General features: G+C 35.3%; 1 protein-coding gene across 13 annotated transcripts in view; it reads left to right on the top strand.

The window, feature by feature from the left end:
• The window catches only part of CDH18 (cadherin 18), a 582,930-nt gene that overhangs the window by 380,916 nt on the left and 179,005 nt on the right, over nucleotides 1-23,009 (top strand). For 12 of the 13 annotated variants that reach the window (XM_063326107.1, XM_063326119.1, XM_063326112.1 and 9 more), the window contains one exon: nucleotides 18,601-19,075. In XM_063326107.1, the coding sequence (XP_063182177.1) occupies nucleotides 18,854-19,075 (222 nt within the window). In that variant the 5' untranslated portion in view covers nucleotides 18,601-18,853. Of the gene's footprint in view, nucleotides 1-18,600; nucleotides 19,076-20,571; nucleotides 20,636-23,009 lie in introns of those variants that run through there. The other variant, XM_063326121.1, reaches the window with a different exon arrangement.

Here is a 23,009-nt window from a genome sequence, read left to right on the forward strand (position 1 = left end):
TTGATGTTTTTTGGGTGGTTGATGTTATTATGGGATGCAAATTTTTTACACATTGAATTTTGTGGTTTAGAGTCAAAATAGAAGTGCAACTGTCTCATAAATTATTTGCTCTCAGTCATTTATTTTGGTACATATCAAAGGATTGGTGCCTCATGGGCTGTGTCTTACTACTAGTGTGTGTAGTCAGCTTCCCTAGAGTCCCATTTCCTTTCTCCCTGGTGAAAATACAGTAAAAAATTAATAGAAAAAATTATGGTTTCTGGTGCCTTACTTTCATAATGCAATTACTAATGCAGCTGTAGTAGATGATATTGAGCTCCCTGTGTCTATGACTTCCATATTTTCCTTATATTCCTTATATTAAATTGGATCAGACCTTGGTTATGAAGAAGAGATTTTTATCTTTGCTATCAATGGAGGAAAGATATCCAGTAGAAAGCGGATTTTAGAAATGTGGAAATAGAGAGATTTCCCTGTATTTAGAATGCCTGTGTTTAGAATAAGATAGTGTATGTATATAAACTAATTACATAAAAACAATATGATTTTCATTAGCTACTGTCCACATAATAAAAATAGTGAACAGTAAAGGATGAAAGGGGACAAAAACCCCACAATATTTTTATGTTTACTATATAATTGTTTTGGCAGCCTTTAATAATTGAGTTTTAAATAGGAAAATTACGTAACAGATGCCCTTGTTCATGTGTTAAAACTCTTGTATCCTCATAGCAGGCCAGATTTCTTAGAGAAATAAATAGGCTTGAACTCTATCACTTAATAACACGTTGGTCTGTTCTTGACTTTTTTTACAGAGGTAGATGTCACTGATTGGCAATGTCTCCGGTATACTGTAGGTACATTTAAGTGAGCTCTAAAAAAAATTATCTTCCAAGTGTATCAGTGCACATGTAGTGTCTGAGCACACTGCAGGCAGCCATTTGCATTTTTACCCAGATGCCTGGTCATGCCGCGGAGCCCAGTCCGAGTCCTTTGCTGTCAGAGCTGGAGAGGTGCTGTTTACAAAAAGTAACTCCTCTGATATGTATTCCCCATTTACAGACAGAAGAACTGGAAATAGAAGCATCAAGGAAGCAGTTGTGTTAGAAGCATTTGGCGTTCCTGTTTATGTTTTTTTCTTCTTTTTTTTTCCTCCTTTTTTCTTTTTTATTACATACACTTTATTCAATTCAACTTTCTCGTATATTTTTAAAGTACATATAAATTCATATTTTGAAAGATAAGATCTAAAAAAGAACGAAGTGACACATTTTTTATTAGTTTAAAACTTGGATTCCAAACAGACCAACACAATTAATTACGAAAACGCTTGTAGGAGGTAACGGTGCAATTTAATGAATAATTCTCCTTTAAATCCTTTCCACGGTGTTTTTCAAGAGTAATGTTTATAGTGCAATCTAATATTGAACTCCTTTTTATTATTTCTTCTCTATTGATTTAATTAACTGAGGTGAAGAATATCTGTTTTCATAAAATGTTGTAAAGAGTATTAGGTAAATTGTTACAAAATCTAATGTAATGTTATAAAACTTAGAACTTACTGTTCTCTAAATTTCATGCCTTATATTAGAAGGCTCTCTAGAGGGGGAAAAAAGAGTATTTAATTCTTTGGAAAAGTAGAACAGATGAGTGTCATTTTTTACTCTCTGTTATTTAGGGAAAATACTATAAAATATTATTACTTTATTAAGTCATCAGTGTTGATTCAGAACTGTGTTAATTCTACAAGAATCTTATTTATTTTCATTATCTTTTGATTAAACACTGAATGTGACATTCTTTACTGCATATTTCCATCTGTGTGTAAATGTATCTTTTTATGTGTCTGTGTACCTTTTCATGCATGAGGAATTATTACAATAATCACATAGGAGCCCTTCACCTTCATGCAAGGGACATGCATAAGTGTTAACTAGTCAGAGTTGCTTAAATCTGACATATGTACCTTTTACACACTCTGTTCAGTCTTGAAAGATGTATAATTCCAGCAATGTTAGCACCTCACAACTCGGAGTTTTAGAAAGAAAACTAATATTCAAGTTTTAAAATTGCAGCAAGCTGCACAATGGTGTGTAGGAGGTGACTTCATAAACATGGAAAAAAACCCAGCTTTGTTCTGTTCCTTTAAGAGAGAGGTCCCCTCAGAAAACAAACAAACAAAACATTTCACTGTTGTTTCTTCAGTCAAGGGTGGGGTTTGGGATGGAGCATCATTGCTACACTAGCTCTTACTCTATCAGCCATTACCTGGGGATTAAAGATGCTCGTGACAGACCTGTTGGAGTAGCCCCTAAGTCTCCTATTTGCCAAGTTGCTTTAGCCTCCTGTGCAAGCAATTTCTCTATCAAGAAGGAATAGGCCTAAAGCTTCCTTAATTATATCTACATCAGATCAGTACCCTGAACTTTTATGAGCTTTTTAAGCTTTTCTAATCACTGTGGGTAATTTATTTTCTTGGTGCTGCTGTTCTGTTGTGAGGCTCGTGGCAGTTCCTTTTGATAACCGTGTACTTCTTTTAATTCTCAAAGGATGATGAAGGTTTGCTGGTAGCCTCATCAACAGCCCCATCCTTTTCTAGTAATATGCTAGATCTATGCTAGAATATGTGGAAATTTATGTATTCTTGTCAATGAAATACCAATTTGCTTTCATCAAAAGCAGCAGATAGCCGGTGAGGAAACACAAAACACTGAAATGCAAGAGAAGAACCACCAGCAAAAAGCTTGAATCTCACTTTGGTTGGTTGGTTAGAGACGAAATTATAGGTACACAATATTGAGTTACTATTTCTCATGATTGTTTTCATAGTAAATATTCCAGGCCTCATAAAAAAGTCTGGAAGCTGTCACACTTTTATTAATTTTCTTTTTCATTGTTTTATTACCCATTAAATTATTCTCTCTCTACTAACTCCATTGAATGACTACTTTCATAAATAAGGTATTATTACAGCTTGTCCAGCTTGTCCACAGATAGTTTACATGTTGCATTTAGGTACCTCAGTCTACCACTTCTCATGACTCACTTGAAAAGAATAATTTGGGAACAGTGTAGTTGTAAGCATTGTCAAATAAAGCTCAAAATGAGATAGAGAGACAAGGTTTTGCTCAGAAACTGACCTTTTCTGTGAAATGCTTCCTTCTTAAAGCAACAGTGCAACTTGTCTGGCTGTTCAGTCCTGACTTTTAATAATGCCAGATGAGTGCAAAACCCTCATCCTGTTTACTTAACAGGAAAAAACCTAATCTCCAGAAAACATGTCAATTGCACTTTTAAGTGCCTTTGGGGTGCAAAGAATCCATTTTTTTTCTATTAAGCATACTGCCAACAATTTCTTGAAGACCTTCAATCCGCATTAGAAAACCTAGTATCACATACCCTACCTCTTATTTATGAACAATATGAAAACAGTCTTAGAATGTTTCACTTGCCATTATACTATTATTAATGTGTTAAGACAAACACATTTTAAAATTGAATGTTGCATTCTGAAATTTTCCTGGTGCGTTTAAGTATATATAGTTATTTGTCTACAGAAGCTGTTTTTCCAGCTCCTCCATTAAAACACCAGTGACCTGATCTTTAAAAAGTTCAGTTTTAAGCTTAGTTTTAAGCAGACAATCCCATTAATGTGAATGAGCTTTTCATTAATAGGCCTAAAGTTAAGTAAGTCTTTTTTTGTTTGCACAATCAGAACCTAAGACTTGATCCTACTGATTAACCTTGATTCTCCTTCCCCTTCTGTTTCTGAGGATTTGCTGATGTTATGGCTTGAACATTAAATCTCAATTTATCTACCTGTTTATCTGTTCCTGGGAAGCTGCTTGGACAAGAATGGAAGCTAAAATTTTCACCAGAGTGCAATAAAGTTGCCTATACAAAGCCTATGGCAATTCAGTGGGATTAGTGTATTTAACAAATTTCACTATTTAAACATTAATACAAACTAGTACATGAAAAATGTCAGCTGTATAAAACCTAAATTTATCTTAAGACCATTAGTCGGGTTTCTGTGCCGTTCAAATTAAAAATCATGTACACTCGCATTTCTAGAATAATAGAGAACTCTTCAAGGTAGAACATTGACATAAATTATATCTAGACAAAAATAATGGTGGAATAACGTAAAAGTTACAAAAAAGTTACAAAAGTTACCTTGGCTGAAATGAAGGACAGGTTCTCTTCCTCAGAAAAGCAGCTTAGGAAGAACAATAAAGAACAATCTGAAATAAAATAATGGAAATATATTTCCATATTTGTGTATTTTAGTATTAGCACATGATTCATTTTTTAAAAATTACTTTTATATGCTCACATTCATGAATGAATTTAATGAAATACTGTGTGTTCAAAGACACCAATACATGCATTAAGATTGAAAGAGTTGGACCTTTTCTTTTGTTTTGGTGTCCTTCTGTGACAAACTACTGTTTTGGATTCCTGAGAAAGTAAGCGGTGATATGTGTAGGTGTTGGAAAAAAGGTATCAGATAGTTTCAACAACAAAAGAACATATTACCAGCTTCTTCATGTCAGTATTGACTTCCACTGGTAGTTCGACTTAGTTATTTACCAACGTACATTGTTATTTTTATTTATTTTTCACCTCTTTTTCAAATACCGTACTACGTAACACAAACTTTCTCAAGACAAAAAAACATTCCACTCATTCTTTGTATCCATTCCCCTCCCTAAAGAAAGGAAAGAAAAATAATGCATATACATACACAATGCAAATAAGTATGCATATAAGAGTATTTTTACTTTCTGTTAAGAAAAATGCAACATTAAAGAAGTTCTCAGTTAAAATGACTATCAGTTGTTGAACTGATATTTATTAAGTGTTAAGAGTTTTTAATGTTTGGGGTTTGGTTTTTGTGTTTGTTTTTTTTTTTTCATAACTTAGAGCAATGGAAATATAAAGTGAGTAAAAATAAATTTATTAGAGAACTTTTAGTTAGAAATTGAAACAGATCAGTGCAACTACTGAGAAATATGAGCTTGCAGAGATTTTGTTCACACAGGTACACACGTACATACCTATGTGGAGGGCGTTTGTGTGTGTATGTGTTTACACAGCCTTCAAAAATCAGAGTATTTTTAAACAGAAAGAATACGACTTTGATCTTCTTTAGCTATAGGTTCTAGTGTTTAATTAGAAAAAATGAACTTTAGAACTACATAAATATTAGTGGCATAGAACTAAATTAGGTGCCTTTTCTTTAAAGTCCCCATTTTCCTGTGGATTTCAGGGGATTTGTAGAATTTTTTACTTACAGATTATGTGGTCCTGAATTGGATGCTTGGGTGTAAAGTTCTGAAAAATATGGGATGGATTTACTAAATGAAGAAAGGAGTGGTCAGAGGCAGGAGTATTTCAAAGTATCTAAGTAGGCATTAAAGATGTTTTGCTATTCTAATAGCAGAAATGATAATTCTGATAATATATATTAATTAGAAGACTGTGATGCACTTCTAGTGTAGCCATGCATAAGCATTTAAATACACTGTCCTCAGAAATCACATAAAATACTGCAGTCATTTCCATGCCTTTTCAAAACTCACTTTGAGATCGTTTTCAATTAACTGTTCTGTTTGGATTTCACCTGAATTTAGTACATCATTCCTTTCTGAACTTGCAAAGCGGCAAGCTAGAAAGCTTATGAAAATGTTTTCTTGGGATATTTTGGAAACTTTCAATATCTGTAGTGACTGCACTGATGGAAAATACAGAAGCTGTTTCTTACACAGTACAAATCATTGCATTTTCATGTTAATGTGCCATGAAAGAAAACCTAGTTATCTGCATTTGGGGAATCCTCCAACATAATAAAGATCTTAAAAAATAGGATACTCAGAAAAAATCCATTCTGCTAGTCTAGCTTGCCCCTAGGGTGAAAAGTACAAGTAAATGCTTGATGCTTGTGTTCATTTCTACTACAAAGTGACAATAAAAATATTTATTGCTACAAACAAAGCTATGATTTATTCCAAAGTAAAAGAACATTTAAAATCTGACATGCAAAATTGCATTTACTCAGTCTGTTCAGATAGGCTTCTGTAAGACATTTGGTATTTTTCTAATTATTAGAGATTTCTTTCTTGCCAAGATAACAAAAGTAGGTGTCTCAGGTATTTCTTTATTTGCAACGGTGATTATCCATAGAAAATTTCAACACCAAATTACACTAATTTGTTCGTTTATTTGTTTTTTGTTACATATAGGCAGACACTTCTTGTTTACATACGCACAAACACATGCACATTTATCTATATCCCCTTCATTCATCCATCTGGGCAAAGCTGCCTTTGCAAGTTATGTGACTGTTTTGTATATCAATTCTGACTTGTGAATACTTCGCAAAATGTGTCGCTAAGTTATATTGTTTGCATTTAACAGATAACATATTTTACTATAGATATCGATGAGGAAGCTGCAACATTCCGTTGGAAGAATTATGAATAACTCAGTCTAAAATGGAACCAAATACATTTATTGATGGAAGTGATAAATTGCGAAGCCTGATGGTTTAACAGTGGCTGAGCTGAAAGAGTGAGAAAAGAAGAGAGGAAGATAAGACTATTTAAAAAAAAAGAAAAAAAAAGTTATGTTCAGTATATACATTTTAAGAGAATAGAGAATGCTAAACATAATGAAAGGATGAGTGCAGCCAAAGACAAAATCTAGTTGGTACTGTGTAGAAGAAAACCACAACATTTTTAGGGAAATGATAAGAAAGCAACATACTAGCAGAAATGCTGTGTGGTTGACAGTGATTATAGTATGTTTGGCAGAAGTAATGTCACAGGAGAAATCAAATACTTAAGGAGATCTCAGTTAAAGTGTGATTTGAAAAGGCACGTTTTTAAATAAAGACTTCAAATTTAGTCTTAACATATATGGATGTCTCCTTTTCTCTTTACTTATGATATTTATTCCTATAGCTGTATTAAAGAAATCCTGGAACTGCCAGTGACCGTTGAACAGAGCTCTCATTCACCTTTGTGTCAGTTAAAATTATTCATTTTCTTCAGTGTTGGATTCCTGAGTGATAGTTTTACTTCTGAAGAGGATTTACTTTTATTGGGGCTTTTGTGACTTCCATGATTCCTTTTTTATTTGAACTGAAAAAGAACAACCTGATTCAGTAGTTGCAGAAGTTGATTCACTTCATACACCTGTGAAACAATGAGTAGGGATTAACTGAATTGGTACCACTTAATTATAGCCTTCATTAAATATATTCGTAATAAAAATTATTGTAGGCCTGCAGAAGCTGTGACAGACTCCATGGAGGTCTAAAAGGAGAGGGTCCCTGATGGGTGTTACAGGAGAACTGAGAAGAAAAAGTTATTAGGTGGTACCCTCCAGGGATTCCTCCATCGTTCCAAGGAGAAGAGCTGCCAAGCCTCCCTCAACAGATCCAGGGAAAATATACCCTGTCCCTCTGACTGCAGAAGCAAGTCAGACACTAATACAGTGCAAAAACCATGGTTATTGTCCTGCTCCAAATGGCAGTGGTCAGGCACTGGGCTGCTCTACAGAGATCTCCAAAAAACATTGATCACATGAATTGCTGCCTTTTACATTTCCTCCCACTCTTTCAGGTTCTTCTATTTTACCATCTTCTTGTTCCCTCCCAAATCAACAACTTACTCAAAATTACCTTTTCCTTATTTGTCTTAGTTTTTCTACAGGTGCACACAAACTCGGTATTTCTGGTAGTGTTTCCTAGGTAGTGTCAACTTTAAAAAGTATTACTGAGATAGTTACCTGGGCAGTGTGGACCTTGCAAGACCTGACTCTCCAAGAGAGCCCCTGTATTCTTCTGGAATGGTCTGTGAAGTTCAGCTGCTTCTCCCATAGATCTTTCTGAAATCCAGCCATTGCTCATGGCTCTGTCTGGAATTTCTTACATTGTTATCTGTTGCATCCAGCAAGTTCTGTCACATCTGGTGGTTTCTGACTTCCCGTTCAATTAGATTAATCCCAGGCCAGTTCACGTATCCTCTTTCCCATAAGCTTCTCTGCAGCTAAACAGTTGTGTCCAGCCTAGAAGCTGACCCTGCTTTGAGCAGGGTGTTGGACTAGGTGATGCCCAAAGGTCCTTCCAATCCTGTTTTATAGGATTCTGTGATGTTGCACACATGGTGTCAGGAAGTTGTAAAATAGGTAGATAAATTCTTCATGCCACTTTCGCTGAAGCCAGAAACAATTTGCTTTGGTTTCATGTAGTGCTCAAAACAAATTCAAACTTGAAATAGAATTCAGGTTACTGTTTCTTCTTTGCAAAGAACAAGAAAAAAGGTCTTTGCATTTTTTATTATTTTGCCAATAACTGACACAAAGAGATGGTCTTAACTGTCAAAAGCTGGGCACTATTTGACATCTTAATGCTGATTTCTCAAAAACTGAAGTCCATAAAAGGCATTCTGAGCACTGAAATATTTTTTCATAAATTCCTCTTTTTTTATGTTGCTGTAATTAAGGATTTGTTCATATTTTTATTGTGGGTTTTTGCTTCTAGAACATTTATAACTCAAAACAGTATTTATATAGATTAAAAAAAAAATAAAATATACACAAGATGCTCCCTTACTGAGGAAAGCAGTTGATGCTGAGTGCCACTGAACTTAAAGTGAAAGCTTATCTTTGCTGAACTTGGAATTTTGCAATTCGCCTAGTGGGAATTGAATCCAGCGTACAGAAAATGGGCTAAGTCAGTCATAATTGTGATGGACAGTGATAAATAAAAGTTCAACATGATTACTATTTAAGGAAAAAAAAATCTGTAAGTTGCTTGCGCTAAATAAAGAGCTTTTTGGGAATATTCAGTCAGGAAGCTATTAAATTGCAGTGTTTCAAATTTTGAAAAGCAAAACTTTATAGAAGGGATGTTTCAAAGGGAAAAAAAAAGTCTCAAAGTTATTTAATTATGCCATTTAGATGTTTTAAAGTGAAAAAAGACCTTTGCTTTGAATCCTAGCTGATTTTAAATGTTAAAATATTCTATTTAAACAAAATATTTTCTTTTTATTAATTAGAAGTGGCTTATTTACCTTTATTCAGTTCTATTTTCCTTATTTTTTTCAGTAATATTGCTACATTAAAAATGGAACAAAAGATTTGGTTTTCTTCCTGTCTTGTGAAGTTTGCTCTTGACACACTGGGAAAGGATTGTTTTCAAATTTCAAGCATACATAGTAAGATTTGTTTAAAAGGTGTGGTCATTTAATATTTTTCTCTAAAACACTGATATTAAAGTTTATGTAAACAATAGCATATTTATCACCTTTCTAACCTAAACATATGTATATATACACAGTATATAATGTGCTGCCAGAATTTCTATAACAAGAATATAATGAATAATTTACATTATTTTAAGGAATTTCACTTACACAGGGCTGAGCTGGTAGCAAACTATGGGAGGTAAATGTCTTTAACTCTTTCTTAAGCATCTAATGTTTACGTTGGATCTCCCTTCCCTTTCTTTATTTTTTACTAGTCATGTGGGATGCTACCATACCACTCAGGGGAGCTCTTGCTATTCATTTTTGAGAAACAATTTGTTAGGATAAACAGTACCTGTGGGTTATACACAAGTGGGCTGTTGCAAGTTCTTCCTGTTTAAACTGGGTAATTGCTCATCAGAGTCTCATGTATTTGCTTTGTTCCCTGATTGGGTGACCTGACCTTTTTAAATGGGAAGAATGACTCAAGAAATCACTGAAATCCTTATTCTGCTAGCAAGTTCCTTGGGAAAAGAAACAGTACAGAAGAAAAGCCTCTGCTGCTTTGGGAATGTAAAAGGACCTTTGCACTGTCTTGCATATCTGTATTATCCTTCACTAGCTACATGGACTCCAGATACAAATGTAGATGGATTGGTCTCTGGTTGAGAAAAATAGAAAGATGTGAGTCAGATTCATGAATCATCTCTCTGTATTTCACAGTTGTTCTTTTCACAGCAGGTAATGGCTAGCATGGCTGTGTGTGCAATTATAGTTATAGAAATGGTGGCTGCAATTTATCTGACTAATTGTGTTGTTACTGTGCTGTGGTTCCGACAGTCACTCTGTGCAAACCATATGGGTATAGTTGCAAAAAATATGTCTTCATTTGTTCATTGTGGCAGAGCACTTCTGTTCTCCTGAAGTTGCTATGTGCCTGCTTATCATATACGAAAAAGTTTTGTATGCCAACTGAGGACAGGCATTGAATCCCTTAATCTTGTTTTAATGTCATATTACAACTGTTTGTTGTAGTCGTTAATTGCCTGTCTACATGCAGTGCTGTTTGCAAATTAAGTACTTTTTCTGTTTTGTTTGCAAACTTTGCAGATCTCCCTTTGTTCAAGGAAGATCATATGTTTCTTTACTCATTTGCACTCTCTTTCATTAAATATGTTTGCTCAACAGGGTAAAAAATCCATTGGTTTGTAGTGTTTAATAGTTTCCTGTACCCATTCATGAATATAAGAATGGCTTCTAATAACCTTCTCCAATGTTTTTTTTCTAAAATCAATGAGTCTTTTAAATCATCTCTACAGCTAACCACTCACTGGAGCCATTTATTGCTGAAGGCAGCACAGCCGATCACAGCTCATCTTGCATGTCATCTAGCCAAAGCATCAATTAGATACACTTAAAAATCTTGTTATGACAATAAGACTTGAATTCCATAGTGGTTCTAATGTATTTCCAATATAACAGGGCAGGTGAGGATCTTAACGTGACTTGCCTGTGTGTATTCTAGCTATGAAAATCTCTTTTCTGTTGGGAATTTCAAGGGCTGATAGGTTTGGGTTTTCATGGCATGGGTGGTTTGTATGAAAAAAAATATTTCTTTTGATATATAAAGGACTAGATGCCCCCCAATTTTTTAAAATGTTGTTGTTAAAAAAACCCAAAACCAAACACCACCTTTTTTTTTTTGAAAACAAAGCATTTTTTAAAAATAGCTGAAGAGGTTATCTTCATTTTCGTATCATGTTGAGCGTCAGTGTGCCTAGAATCCTTTATTTGGGCCATGCGGTATCAATCTGCTTTGCCAGAGAATATGTTGGATTAGTTGCCCAGCTATAATATGGCTAATTTTTACTCTTTGTGAGTGGTGCCTCAGTTAATGCTCTCCATTAAGCAATCCATTAAAGCTTGTGTGTAGTGAATAGCTCCACATAGGACCAGAAGAGAGTACCTTGATCACTAGTCCACATCGCTTTTTATAAATTCCTTGAACTATTAAATCTGCTACTTTAAGACCATGGTACAAGACAGTCTTGACAGTCTTGTTTATTAAAAAAACAAAACCAAACAACTAACAAACCAACCAACCAAAAAAAACCAAAAAAACCTCCCGAAGATAAAGCAGGTGCCAGCCTAGTAACTATTCAGGAGTTTCTTTTGTGACAAGCAACATTTAAACTTTTTGAATGTTTCTTGTCACTATTTTATCTCCTGTTAAGGCTGTTTCGGCTTTTCACACTCTGTGTTCATCCTCATGATGCTGTTAGGTAGGGTTCCAGTGGGGTTTTGTCCTCTGGGGAAGCCCATCTAGATATAACACGTGACTAATCTACTTTAACTTAGGTGTTAGCAGGAAGTGGTTCTGCCCAGGGCTGCTTGCACTACCTCAGCATTTCTGTTCTCTTTTAATTGCAGATGCTGCTAGGCTTTCCTTACAACTTTCTTCATAATAAAATCTGAATTCCAGTTCACATGCCTCCTTCTGTAAGGAATGTGGGGCCTCCTCCTTAAATAATCTCAAAAGTTTTTATTCATACCATGTCTATTGTGTTTTATGACCACAGATAGTTTAAATGATGCAACCTATCAACATATTCTAGCCGGAAAGGTAACTTTTTAAGGCCTGTTAAGCTAACACAGAGTCTGGATTCTGAACTGCTTTGATATTGGAGATAAAAGTCAAGGAAAAATGAAAACGAACTTTTTTTGTGATCTTCACAGAACAATAATGTTATGTTGGTTTCTATGTCTTAGAAGTGACTGAAATTTTACAGAGTTGAGTCAGTAAAATGAGAAACGTTAATTAATAAAAAGCTAGCGATAAACTTCACAAAGTATGTCACTGAGAGTAAAAGGAATATTTGGACATAATATCTGCCTTGAATGGAGGAAGAAATGGAGAGAGAAAAAGAGACATTCTTAGGTTTAAAAAGTAGCCTGGATTATGAGCATTTAGGAAGAAAACTTATGTGATACAAACTGTAGACTTAATGGAGGCTTCTGACGTCTCTGTGGATGTCTGAGCCAGTAGGAAGAAGAGAGATTCATAAGTAGGGACTGTTTGATATATGTCTGTCAGTCAGGATAATACTGAAAAATTCATCACGCATTCCTATCTGAAATAATTTGATTAATTTAAAAGGATTTAATGCTAGCTCTGCAGCTGAATGCTACTGTCAACTTTAAAAAAATCAGCTGGGGAGAGTAATTGGTTAATCACTTGTCAGTGACTAATTTTGAGTATCTAACTACAACAGTAGGGCATGTAAAACACATATCCGTGCTGTCTAACTGTCTTTTTGTTATGTAGTGTTATAATTTACTTTCCAGATCTTGTATCCCAAATGAAGAGTTTCTGTCTGGAGTTTTGGTTTCGTTGGTTTAGAATGCCCAAAAATGTGTGATTTCCCTTTCCTTAATAACATCCCAGGATACAAATGTTGTTTTCTGTGTCTTCACAGAATCACAGAATGGTAGGGGTTGGAAGGGACCTTTGGAGATCATCTAGTCCAACCCCTGCCAGAGCAGGGTCACCTAGAGCAGGTTGCACAGGAACGTGTCCAGGTGGGTCTGGAATGTCTCCAGAGTTGGAGACTCCACCACCTCTCTGGGCAGCCTGTTCCAGTGCTCTGCCACCCTCAAAGAAGTTCCTCCTCATGTTTAGGTGGAACTTCCTGTGCTCAAGTTTGTGCCTGTTACCCCTGGGTCTTCCTTCACTTTTGGTATGACTGTTCCTTTCTTTGAGGGGTAGGAGGTAAAGGGGGAGAAGAAACAGAAAAGGAGGGTATTTCTGTTTCTTTTCTTGTTTTTTATTTGGGCAGTGTCAGCAAAAGTGGTGTTTACTCATCTAAGTAATTAATTTTACATAATGTGTTTCTCTGATTGTAAATTGAACCTAAGAATATAATGGCTTATCACACATACTGCATAGCAACCTGTAATCATTAAGTCTATGCATTGTCCTTATATTATTATATTGCGTTATACACATTTTCTTTCCTGAATCAAATGTGTCATCAGTTGACTTGATATGGAATTTAGAAGAGCTTTTTGGGTATGGAAAGAGAAAAGCACAGGGAAATAAATACTTGGTTTGAACTTCCCTTGGCAATTTCTGCGTACCAATTCACAGATACATATATTTTGTGTGGAATTTTGCTTCATTATTTTTGTTTTCAGTTAATGTTTTCTTTAGGTTAACTGTCTTTCTCTTGAACTGTATTAACTGGATTTCCTACATTTCACAGAAATTGTACTGCTTTTATTTTGTATACACACAAACTTGCAGGTCTGAAAGAAAAATCATCTCTGATAGCTTCACATATTAGCTTTCACAGCTTCAGCTGTTACCACTTGAACTTTCCAATTTGCTTCTCTGTCTCGATTTTTTTTTTCAGTGATTTTTTTCAGTGTCTTTGTTGCCTCTATTCTAAATTTTCTTCTGTTATTTATGTTTTCATAATGTCTGATTGCTTGTCGGTTTTGGATCCCTTTTTATTTTCTCACGCACACACCCCCTTTCTCCTCACAACAGAATTTCTATTACCTTATATGAAAGAACAATCCTTATTTTTTATTGGGGTTTTTTTTAGTGGTTATTTCTATTTATTTTGTAACAGGGAGTTTGTGTGAAATAATTTACTGGGTGAAATAACAGTTAGTTCTAGATTAATATAGACGCTTTTTGGTTTTTGGTGATTAGAAGCAGACTTTATCAAAAGACTGTGTGTAAATGTGAAAGAGAGGTACAAGGAATAACTGCCATTGACACAGTACACCCATCAGCTGGGTTTGCTGGCTTAAAGAGGTGAGGAGGGGATTTCCAATGCTCTTTTCTCTCAGTTTCTTCAGGAAGCTGCTTGAGTTCCAGGAAGATAAAGATCAGATTTCAGAATAACAATATACTTACGAGTAAATTTAGCAATAATTTGTGAGTTCAGTATCTCATGCAGTTATCTTACAAATTAAAGAACATTTCCTTACGCTATTGAAGTAGAAAAGTAGTGCAATTTCCCATTTCTAGACGATCTGTCAATATAGAACTACAGTGTCAAAACATTTGTACTTACTGAAGTTAATATTATACTATTTTAAGAATATTTTATTTAATCACTTTTTTCTAGTTTTTAGTCTCATACACATAGCTACAACATAACTACAATAAAGGGGCAAGATAACAACATGTAAAACAGTTTTTAAATGCTTTTGAAAACAGTTTTGACACTCCTGTCAGATTGACTAGCACGTGCAGAAGGCATTGTTATTTAGAAAGCAGTAATAATTATATATCGTGTCTGTATCGCATAGGCTGAGAAAAACTTGGTGTCTTATTTTTTCAAGAAAAGTCCCATAGCTCAGCTGTACCAGCCTTGGGAAAAGAGAATAGAGATGAACTATAGATGAACCATTTCCCCTCATCTACCTAGAAATTTCACTTTTTTCTGCCAATTACCAGAGGTCCACAGGAGTACTGTATATTTTCTTGGCAATCTTTCAACCTCTTCTTCAGAAGGATGAAACAAAAAATAACATCCAATTTTTCTTTCTGATACTAGCCCATTATTCTGCCTTTCATCTCCAGGTCAATACAGCATTATTTCTGCAGTCCTGAAGGATATAACATTGGCAATAGACTAAGCACAGGCAATGTAGGAAGAAAGAAATATTTTCCTGCCTGATTATTTATATCTAAATGATTATGTTGATTTGAAGCTGGTTGGATTATGATAATGGAAAAATTTGTTCTGACAGGGAGGAAGTCTAGAGGGCAAAGTGCAGAGGGAAAAGTCAGAAAGTATATGAGAAATGCAATTTATTACAAGTTCCATAACTAATTGTCACTCTGTCACCGTGGGACTGAAAAGGGACCCTGAGGGATGTAACAAAATATATGCAGAGCTGTGCTGAATGTGCATCTGCAAAATTGAATCATTCAGATGAACTCAAATACGTGGTCAACTTGATTATGGGAGATAGGGGACACTGAGATTCAGGACAAGTCTCCACTACTAAGGATGCATCTCCTCATGGTGGTGAAGCATCCGCATTTTCCATCACTGTGCTTACACTGGTTTCCTGGGAATTCATTAGAGTGACTTGCTGCCATACTAAGCAGTAACTACCCTGCTGTAATGATTTCCAGCAATGCTGGTGGAACTTTCCCACCTCATCTTATTTAATTATTTATTTTAGTTTTAACTCACTCTGACAGCCTCTTGAGACACACAGCTCATTTTCATGAGGGCTCTCAGGAGACAGCACTAACACAAGTCTACTCTGCAGTTGCATACATCATTATAACCAAACCCATAAAGCAGGACACTTAATCTGAAGCTGCAGACAAGAGCGCTGAGCAGTCAACGTCTCAGTATGTTGGCTTAAGGCAACAATTTAAGACATTTCAAAAAGTTCAATCCTTTTTTTTTTAGTCACTCGCAGTTCAAGTTCGTCTGTTCTTTGCTTTACTCTTCTCTCTTCTTACTCACCTCTCTTCTGTGTTAAGCATTCAAGGTCTTTCCATCTTACTTCCCCCTTTAGACAAACTTCACTGTCTTTGTGGCAGAGTTGAGGTTTCTTTTCAGGGGGTGGGGCAGGTTTTGAACGAATGCTAATGCTGACCTTTAGTAGGAGGGTGCTGAGTAACTAAGAATGAGGACCTTTGTACTAAGCGTTAATTAGACTTTGGTTTTAAAAGACGCTTAGCAGAGCAAAAACACTTCAAAGAATCTTCACTAAAAATCCTTCCTCTTCTAATTGTTGAGTTTCTCATAATGGGAGCGTTTCTCCAGTCTTCACACGCAATTCAGGAACAGCTGAGGCCTGAATTTCTAAGCATAACAGGAAGTAGATGCCATTGTAGTCTTTATTTTTATTACTGTTATTATTATTTTAGAAAACATTTGTTCAGAATAAAGAATTTTAAAATTTAATTTTGAGGACAGCTGTTTAACATTTACTCTCTGAATTAAGTTAAATAACAGTAGTTTTGGCAAAATGTAAATTTCTTGCCTCCTAGTTAACATCAATGCTAAAAAGAACAGATATTTTTGAGATAAAGACGATCTTCATAGTTTCTGCTTTTTTCTCTTATTTGTTCTAAGTCATATGTGAGTTAGACTGTAAAAATAACAGAGTTTAGAGGCACCATTTTGGTATGTTTGATATTTTTCTGTGCATGACTTCTGAGAGGGGGGAGAAACAAAGTTCTGTATAGTAAATCTTGATTTATTGGTATCTTCTGCACTCATATATACTTACTCTTTTATAAGGCAAGAATTTTCTGCCACCACCACCTGCACAGTTTTTATAAGGGAAATTTCAGTAGTAATGATTTCAAATAAATTTTAAATGTGCCATACTGAGCAATCTCAATGCACTTTATATACAATTTTTAACTTATTATGCACTGCTTATAGTCTTATGAACTGCTCCCAGGCATTTCCCAAGATGGAAACAAAGGGAAGAAAAATAATACTTGAAAGGATAAAACTGCAGCCTTATCATTTTGTGAGGTACTGCTTAATTGTAATGTACGTCTGAAGTATAACAATGACTCATCTATTTAAATAGCTCATCTGTAAATATAGAAATCTTTAGAAAAAAATTGCATGCCTCAAGGCAAAAACTGATTTCTAGCAAGAATCGGGAAAGAATGCGGAAAGGCAAGGAAAGCAAGGAAGAAGAATATGTAGTTAGAAACAATTATGAGACTCGGAATGGCTGGATTCTGTCCCTGGTTTAGCTTAGACTTCATACAACATTTAGCTGTGAAAAAATCCAATTAAATCACACTGGTACTTAAAGAAGGTAATAATACCTCACATTGTATGAATCTGTTCTGAGATGGGATGTAAGGCTTTTAAGAGACCAGTGTCTTGGTTTTTGTATGGATTGAGGGGAGACTACATTGATATGGGAATAAGAAGCAGGATAATGCAAAATGTCTAAAAAAATTCTTTCCTCAATGGAAAATACTGTAGAGAGTTTCATTTTGAACTCCCGATCAACCATAAGATGCTGGAGTTCTTTCTTCACTTCAGCATAATCTACTGTCCTGAACTGAGTAATAGCAACAGAAAGTATGTCCTTTCAGAGTATTTCTAATGTACAGCAGTCTTGAAGTATTCTTCCATTGTTCTGATGAGAGACTGTACTTATATGAATACAGAAGAGAATATGGTTGGACTTCCAGTATTATTATGGATTTGAAAGAAGCATGAGGAAAAAAAAATCTGCAGAAGAAAAGAGTTGATGAGCTTCCTTCAACTGCAGTATTTTTCCATCTGATTTCTAATTTCTTGTTTGGTGGTTCTTTAGAGATTTTGAATTTGTTCTGCTGGGTTCCCGTGAAACTTAGAAACAAAATTAATTTTATTGTGTTTCTGCTTACATAACTTGTAATGGCTTTATGATACTCAAGCAAAGCCAATATTGGAAGGCAGTTCTGATATTTGTAGATTTAGTTGCATGTTTTGGGGCTCCCAAATGACTGATCTTTAAGATCTTCAGATAACTGAACAAACAATTACCTTAAGGTAACTATTTCTCTGAGGTTGAAGAGTTCTTTTATTTCTTTCAGGTACTTTGCTTTAAGCACTACATCAACTTCCATGCACGTTTGCATGTTTTACTATTGTAGTATAACAGGTTACATTTTCCTTTTTGAAGTTGAGAAAATATTGTCACTAGGAACTTAGATTCCTTTACAAAAATAATACTGATAAAATAAACAACAGACTTGAACTTTCTGTCAGCATGAAATAATTTTCTGAGGTTCCAGTATGATAGTGGTTTATTGGTTGGAATTTATGTAAAGCACAGGGGGTTCTTTTTGACTGAAAGTTCATTTTAGTGTGCTCTAATTTTGACTTGGAATCCTCAAAGGCCATTTTGGAGGCTTTCTTCCAAAAGCAATCATAGCCTTGGTATTTTTCACCATGTTAGATCTCTGTGTGGTGTATGGAAGATCAAGAACTCATGTGAAATGAGTTGCCAAACACTATCTATCTAATGACACTGTAGCAGTGATTTTATTTTACTGCCAGACCAGGTCAGTGATTTACAGGTAAAGGCCAAAGGAACTGTCCTGAATCATCCAGTTTTTAATAATGTGTATGTTTTCATAGGTTGGAAGAGCCACACTAATTCTTAAGGTATTTTAATAAAAACAATCTGAGAACACTTCTACAGGAAGGATTGAAAAGAAACTTTACTTGCAATGAGAGTCTTTGAGAGACTCGTTAGTACAGCTGTGAGTGCAATCTAAGGTCAGAAACCTGAAAATTTCTGATTTTAGTGATAAGTAAGTGGCTTTCTTTTCTTTCCCTATTAGACAGAAAATGGTCGGCAGTGGAACTCTATTGTGAAGACCTCAGAAGAAATACCATTTTTTCCAATCAGCTTTTCATGATGTAAATATAATTTGAGCTTTCCCAAATGGGTAGCTAAACCATGAACAAGCAGAAAAAAACATTTTGGACTGTATTTCTGAACCAGGCTTCACCTTCTGTCTCGGGAACTTATTAAAGGATTACAGCTGAAAAAGACAAGAGAAAGAAAACCTTGAACAGGAAGCTTATCCTACAATGAGAATTACATCTTGTATCTGCCCAGTCCTAGTCTGTCTCTGTTTTGTGCAGAGGTGTTATGGAGCTGCTCACCATGGCTCCATCAAGGTGACTAGAAATCAAACCAAACACGTAGAAGGCGAAACAGAAGTGCATCATCGTCCCAAGCGTGGATGGGTGTGGAATCAGTTCTTTGTTTTAGAAGAACACATGGGACCAGATCCTCAGTATGTAGGAAAGGTAAGGTCATTGTCCTTTTGGTTTTGTTTTTCCCATCCCCTGAAATGTGGCATTGATAGAGGAAAACCAGGTATCTTCTTAGATGGCACCTCCTTTTTTAAGGGAAGACTCTTGGATTGCTACATACGTGCACACTGAACTTGTTGTCTATGTATACCTTTTGTGTTTATTATAAAGAAAAAAAAGAAATAAAAGATACTAAAATATGATAAAATAGCCTTTCTTCGGAGCTCAACTAAACATGGAATGAGTGCAGCTGATCCTCTTACATCAGGTTCTAGAACCCCAAATGCATGGGACTTAAATATGTCACTGCTAAAGACTTTTCTAGACTATTTCAGAATAGGATTCAGTTCTGCTTCAGGGAATATTATAAATACAGTCTAGGATCCATAGGGTATTCTTCCCACTCTGAGGGTAGGGTGGAAAAGGACTTCTCCAAAGGGAAATCCTCCGTGACTTTCTTCACAAAAACTGGCAGGAAGTGTGTTACCTGTTACAGTTCCTCAGAAGCCTGTGAGAACAAAAAGCCCTGCATTTATGTTTTGACATATATAGTGAGCTTCAGGCATAAAGTGCATGCTGATGCAGTCTTAGGATGGTCAACTGAAGTCTGATTTATCATGTGTAATGTCTGTATAGCTTGCGTTTTAAATTTGCATTAAAATAACACAAAACTTTATATCCAGCTTTATTGCAAGTTGTATGACAGATGGAGCTTTTCTCCACCTGAATACTGCCTTTCAGCATTATGATAGAATTTTTTATTACACACTCTAGATGAATCTTAATTTCCTTAATGAAAACGGAGAAAGACATTGAATATGAGGGGTGAAGAAAGATTATTAATGGGGATGGGGCAAGGAAAAGGAATTATTTCATTTTAGTTTCCCTTCAAGTTGGGAATCCTGAAAATTATATCTTAGAGTAAGAAAAATATCCAAGGAAACCAGTAGCTTCTGAAATCACAGATGTATTTTAGCAAGTGCTTTCAAATTAGAACAGTATCACCTGAACTGAAAAATAGCAAGTGAAACATCTGTATTTAAGATACTCTTAACAAAAAGACTAAAAAAAAATATTTAATTATGCCAACCTTAGTAGCATACCAAGTATTTCAGTATACTGAAAATTATTGAGATTTGTGCAGGAAATGTAAACTGGGGAAGGACCTTTCTAAATTGAGACAATGGATTGCATTGAAAGAGAAGCTTTTATAATGGGTAAGGGAATGAGGAGGTATGCTTCCAGACCCATTCTGGACTGATTAACATCTTCATGAATAATTATGGAATAGAAGAAACATTTTACAAACATGTTGCTGATGCAAAGCGATGCAGGAGAATAAAAACATTGTGTGGAAAGAGCTAGATAGCATGAATAAGATTTGGATATGGAGATACAGAGTAAACCTCAGGACCACAATGTGATAAGGCTCTTAAAGAACAATACCATGAATTTCTGTTATACACTATTGGTTTGTTAGGTGCAAGTGACAGAGGAAGAGAAAGATCTGGCCACCAGATCAATTATTGCTTCTACTTGAATACCTTCAATAAGGTAAATATGATACCAAGCTGCAAAAGCTGAAATAATCAAAACAGAGATAAAGTAGTATTGAAGCCATGGTGAAAAATACTGTTAACCTGTTTACTGCTGTGACTATTTTTGGCCAAGAAAAATGAGTTTATATATGAAGCCGTACAAAGAAAATTGAATACCATGGTTGGGGTGGTCATGGACAATAAAATATGTTTGTTTAATTACTCCCACAGATAATAGTGGAGAGCATGAATTACTCTATAAATACACTTCAGAAGAAACCACAAGGGAAAGAGAAGAGTTAGTTAAGTTGATTCAGCTTTTAATTGAAAAAATTAGGTTTTGGTGACCATGAGTTAATTTAGAGTGGAAATAAGAAAATAAGGGAGGTTCTGAAAGAGTGTACTAATAGGAAAAGTGTAAACAAAAATCTGAAGAGGTTTCAAAGTAAAGTGTGCTTGTCTTTATGAAAGCTTTTGTAGATATGAATGCATGCAAGAACAGAGGCCTGTATTCAGTGAGTTAAAGGTCCCTTTCAATTTTATGTTCCCGTGATAGCTATATATTTTCTTTCATCCTCTGACCACTCTATTGGTGCTACATTTATGGAGATGAATAAATATGATTTCTTTTAATCCTCTGTGGTCAGAATCTGACTACATGCCTTGTTTGAGGACATTTCTTCTTCTGTACTTACTGGGTTTTCTCCCCTTTTCCTCTAAGAATTCCCTTTCGTTTTCATCATTTTGTGCTTTGAGTACTTCACAACATTAGTAAGCTCATCTTTCCAGGAGCTTTGTGGGACTTAGAAGCATCTGTACTCTATTTTCCATTTGTTGTGATGGTTCTGATGACCTGATTTACTGCAAAGATCAGTCATATTATCTCAGGCTTATGTTTTTAATTCAGGAAAAAAGGGAAACCTGGCTGAGACTGACATAACACTAGTAATTAGCACAATTGTAGCAGTGGTCGTTGTGCCTGAGTTCCTTTTCATTTTGAAAAATAGATGTTTTGCTGATGTTGCATTTAAATGTACACACCTCATCAAGGTCTCATTCTATGTGTCTTTAATTTGACAAGAGGTTTTCATTCAAAGCCCCTCAGTTTATGAAAGAAGGCTATATGAGCAGTGCCCTTTAATTCCAGGCTTCTGTTTGGTGGCAACACACTGCCTATTCTGTCAGTTATTAATTCTGTAGACTACTCTGTTTCACCGGTGAGAGTTTTGCCATTTGAGATCTGTCCTTTCACATTTTTCACACCCAATTTGGGAGTAACATCACAGAAAGCAGAGTCATTATGTACAACACTGTTATAATGATTACAGTCATTGTCATGGAAATGTACACTGAGGACAAGAATAGGGTAGGCCGGCAATGAAAATAGTAAGGTTTGTCATTCTTATTGTGAAATGACTGTCAAGAGGATGGATTAATTTAGTACCATCATCTGTTATACAGCAAGTGTTAGGACAACGAGTCATCATTATATTTTAACATCAAGCATATCCCCATTCCTCAGTCATTATTTCTTTTCTCTAAAAAAATGTCATTTGGAGACTGGAAATCTGTATAAAATTAATCCGTATTAGCCATACTCAGAAGATTTTTATAGAATCATGGCAAAACACAGGTCCTGGAAAGATGAGGTTGTGTAGAAATGAGAAATGATCCTTTTGTAGACGTTAAGTATTTTCTGTAGTTCTGGTATTATACAACTGATTCCCTGTTGTTGCACTTGGGATAAGACTTCGGTGTTTTAGGATATGTTTTGCCAAACAACCACCCCCCAAAATAGTTTTGTATTTAAAAAGGTATCTTTAAAGAATTTAAAACCACAGTGACTTCTTTTTTCTAAAATGATGAATTATTTGGTGAGGTTTTCTTGAAAAATTCCCAATGATCAACAGTATTCAACAACGTTAGTTCTGACAGAGATCTGTGGGTGCAAGTATGTGTGTGTGTGCGTGCAATGGAGAAACTGTGGAAATTTGATTAAGCGGGAACAAATATCCTTGTCTTAAATAAGCATCTTGAATACACCGAACTGAGCTTTCAGCTACATGAGACTTCTTGTCCTTTGCATCTCTCTGATGAAAACTATTCTAATGAATACATATCTGTGAGCACTGAAAGGGGCAGGGCTGGTGAATGCACCATGACCCGATGAGGAGTCAGATACTAACTGCACCAGCTCAGAGGAATGGAGATTCTCCTGAGAAAAGCTAGAAAAACTTGTGCTGTAGGGCTGCAAGCTTTAACATTTCTCAGTTGCCATGGCTGATATAGCTTGCATTTCTCTCGCATTTTCTGTATGCTTCCAGGTTAGATAATTCGTGTGCCAGGATATGGACAATAACAATAAAAAATAACAAATAAAGAATTTAAGG

Source organism: Chroicocephalus ridibundus, chromosome 2 (genome assembly GCF_963924245.1).
Source record: "Chroicocephalus ridibundus chromosome 2, bChrRid1.1, whole genome shotgun sequence".
NCBI classification, from domain to species: domain Eukaryota; kingdom Metazoa; phylum Chordata; class Aves; order Charadriiformes; family Laridae; genus Chroicocephalus; species Chroicocephalus ridibundus.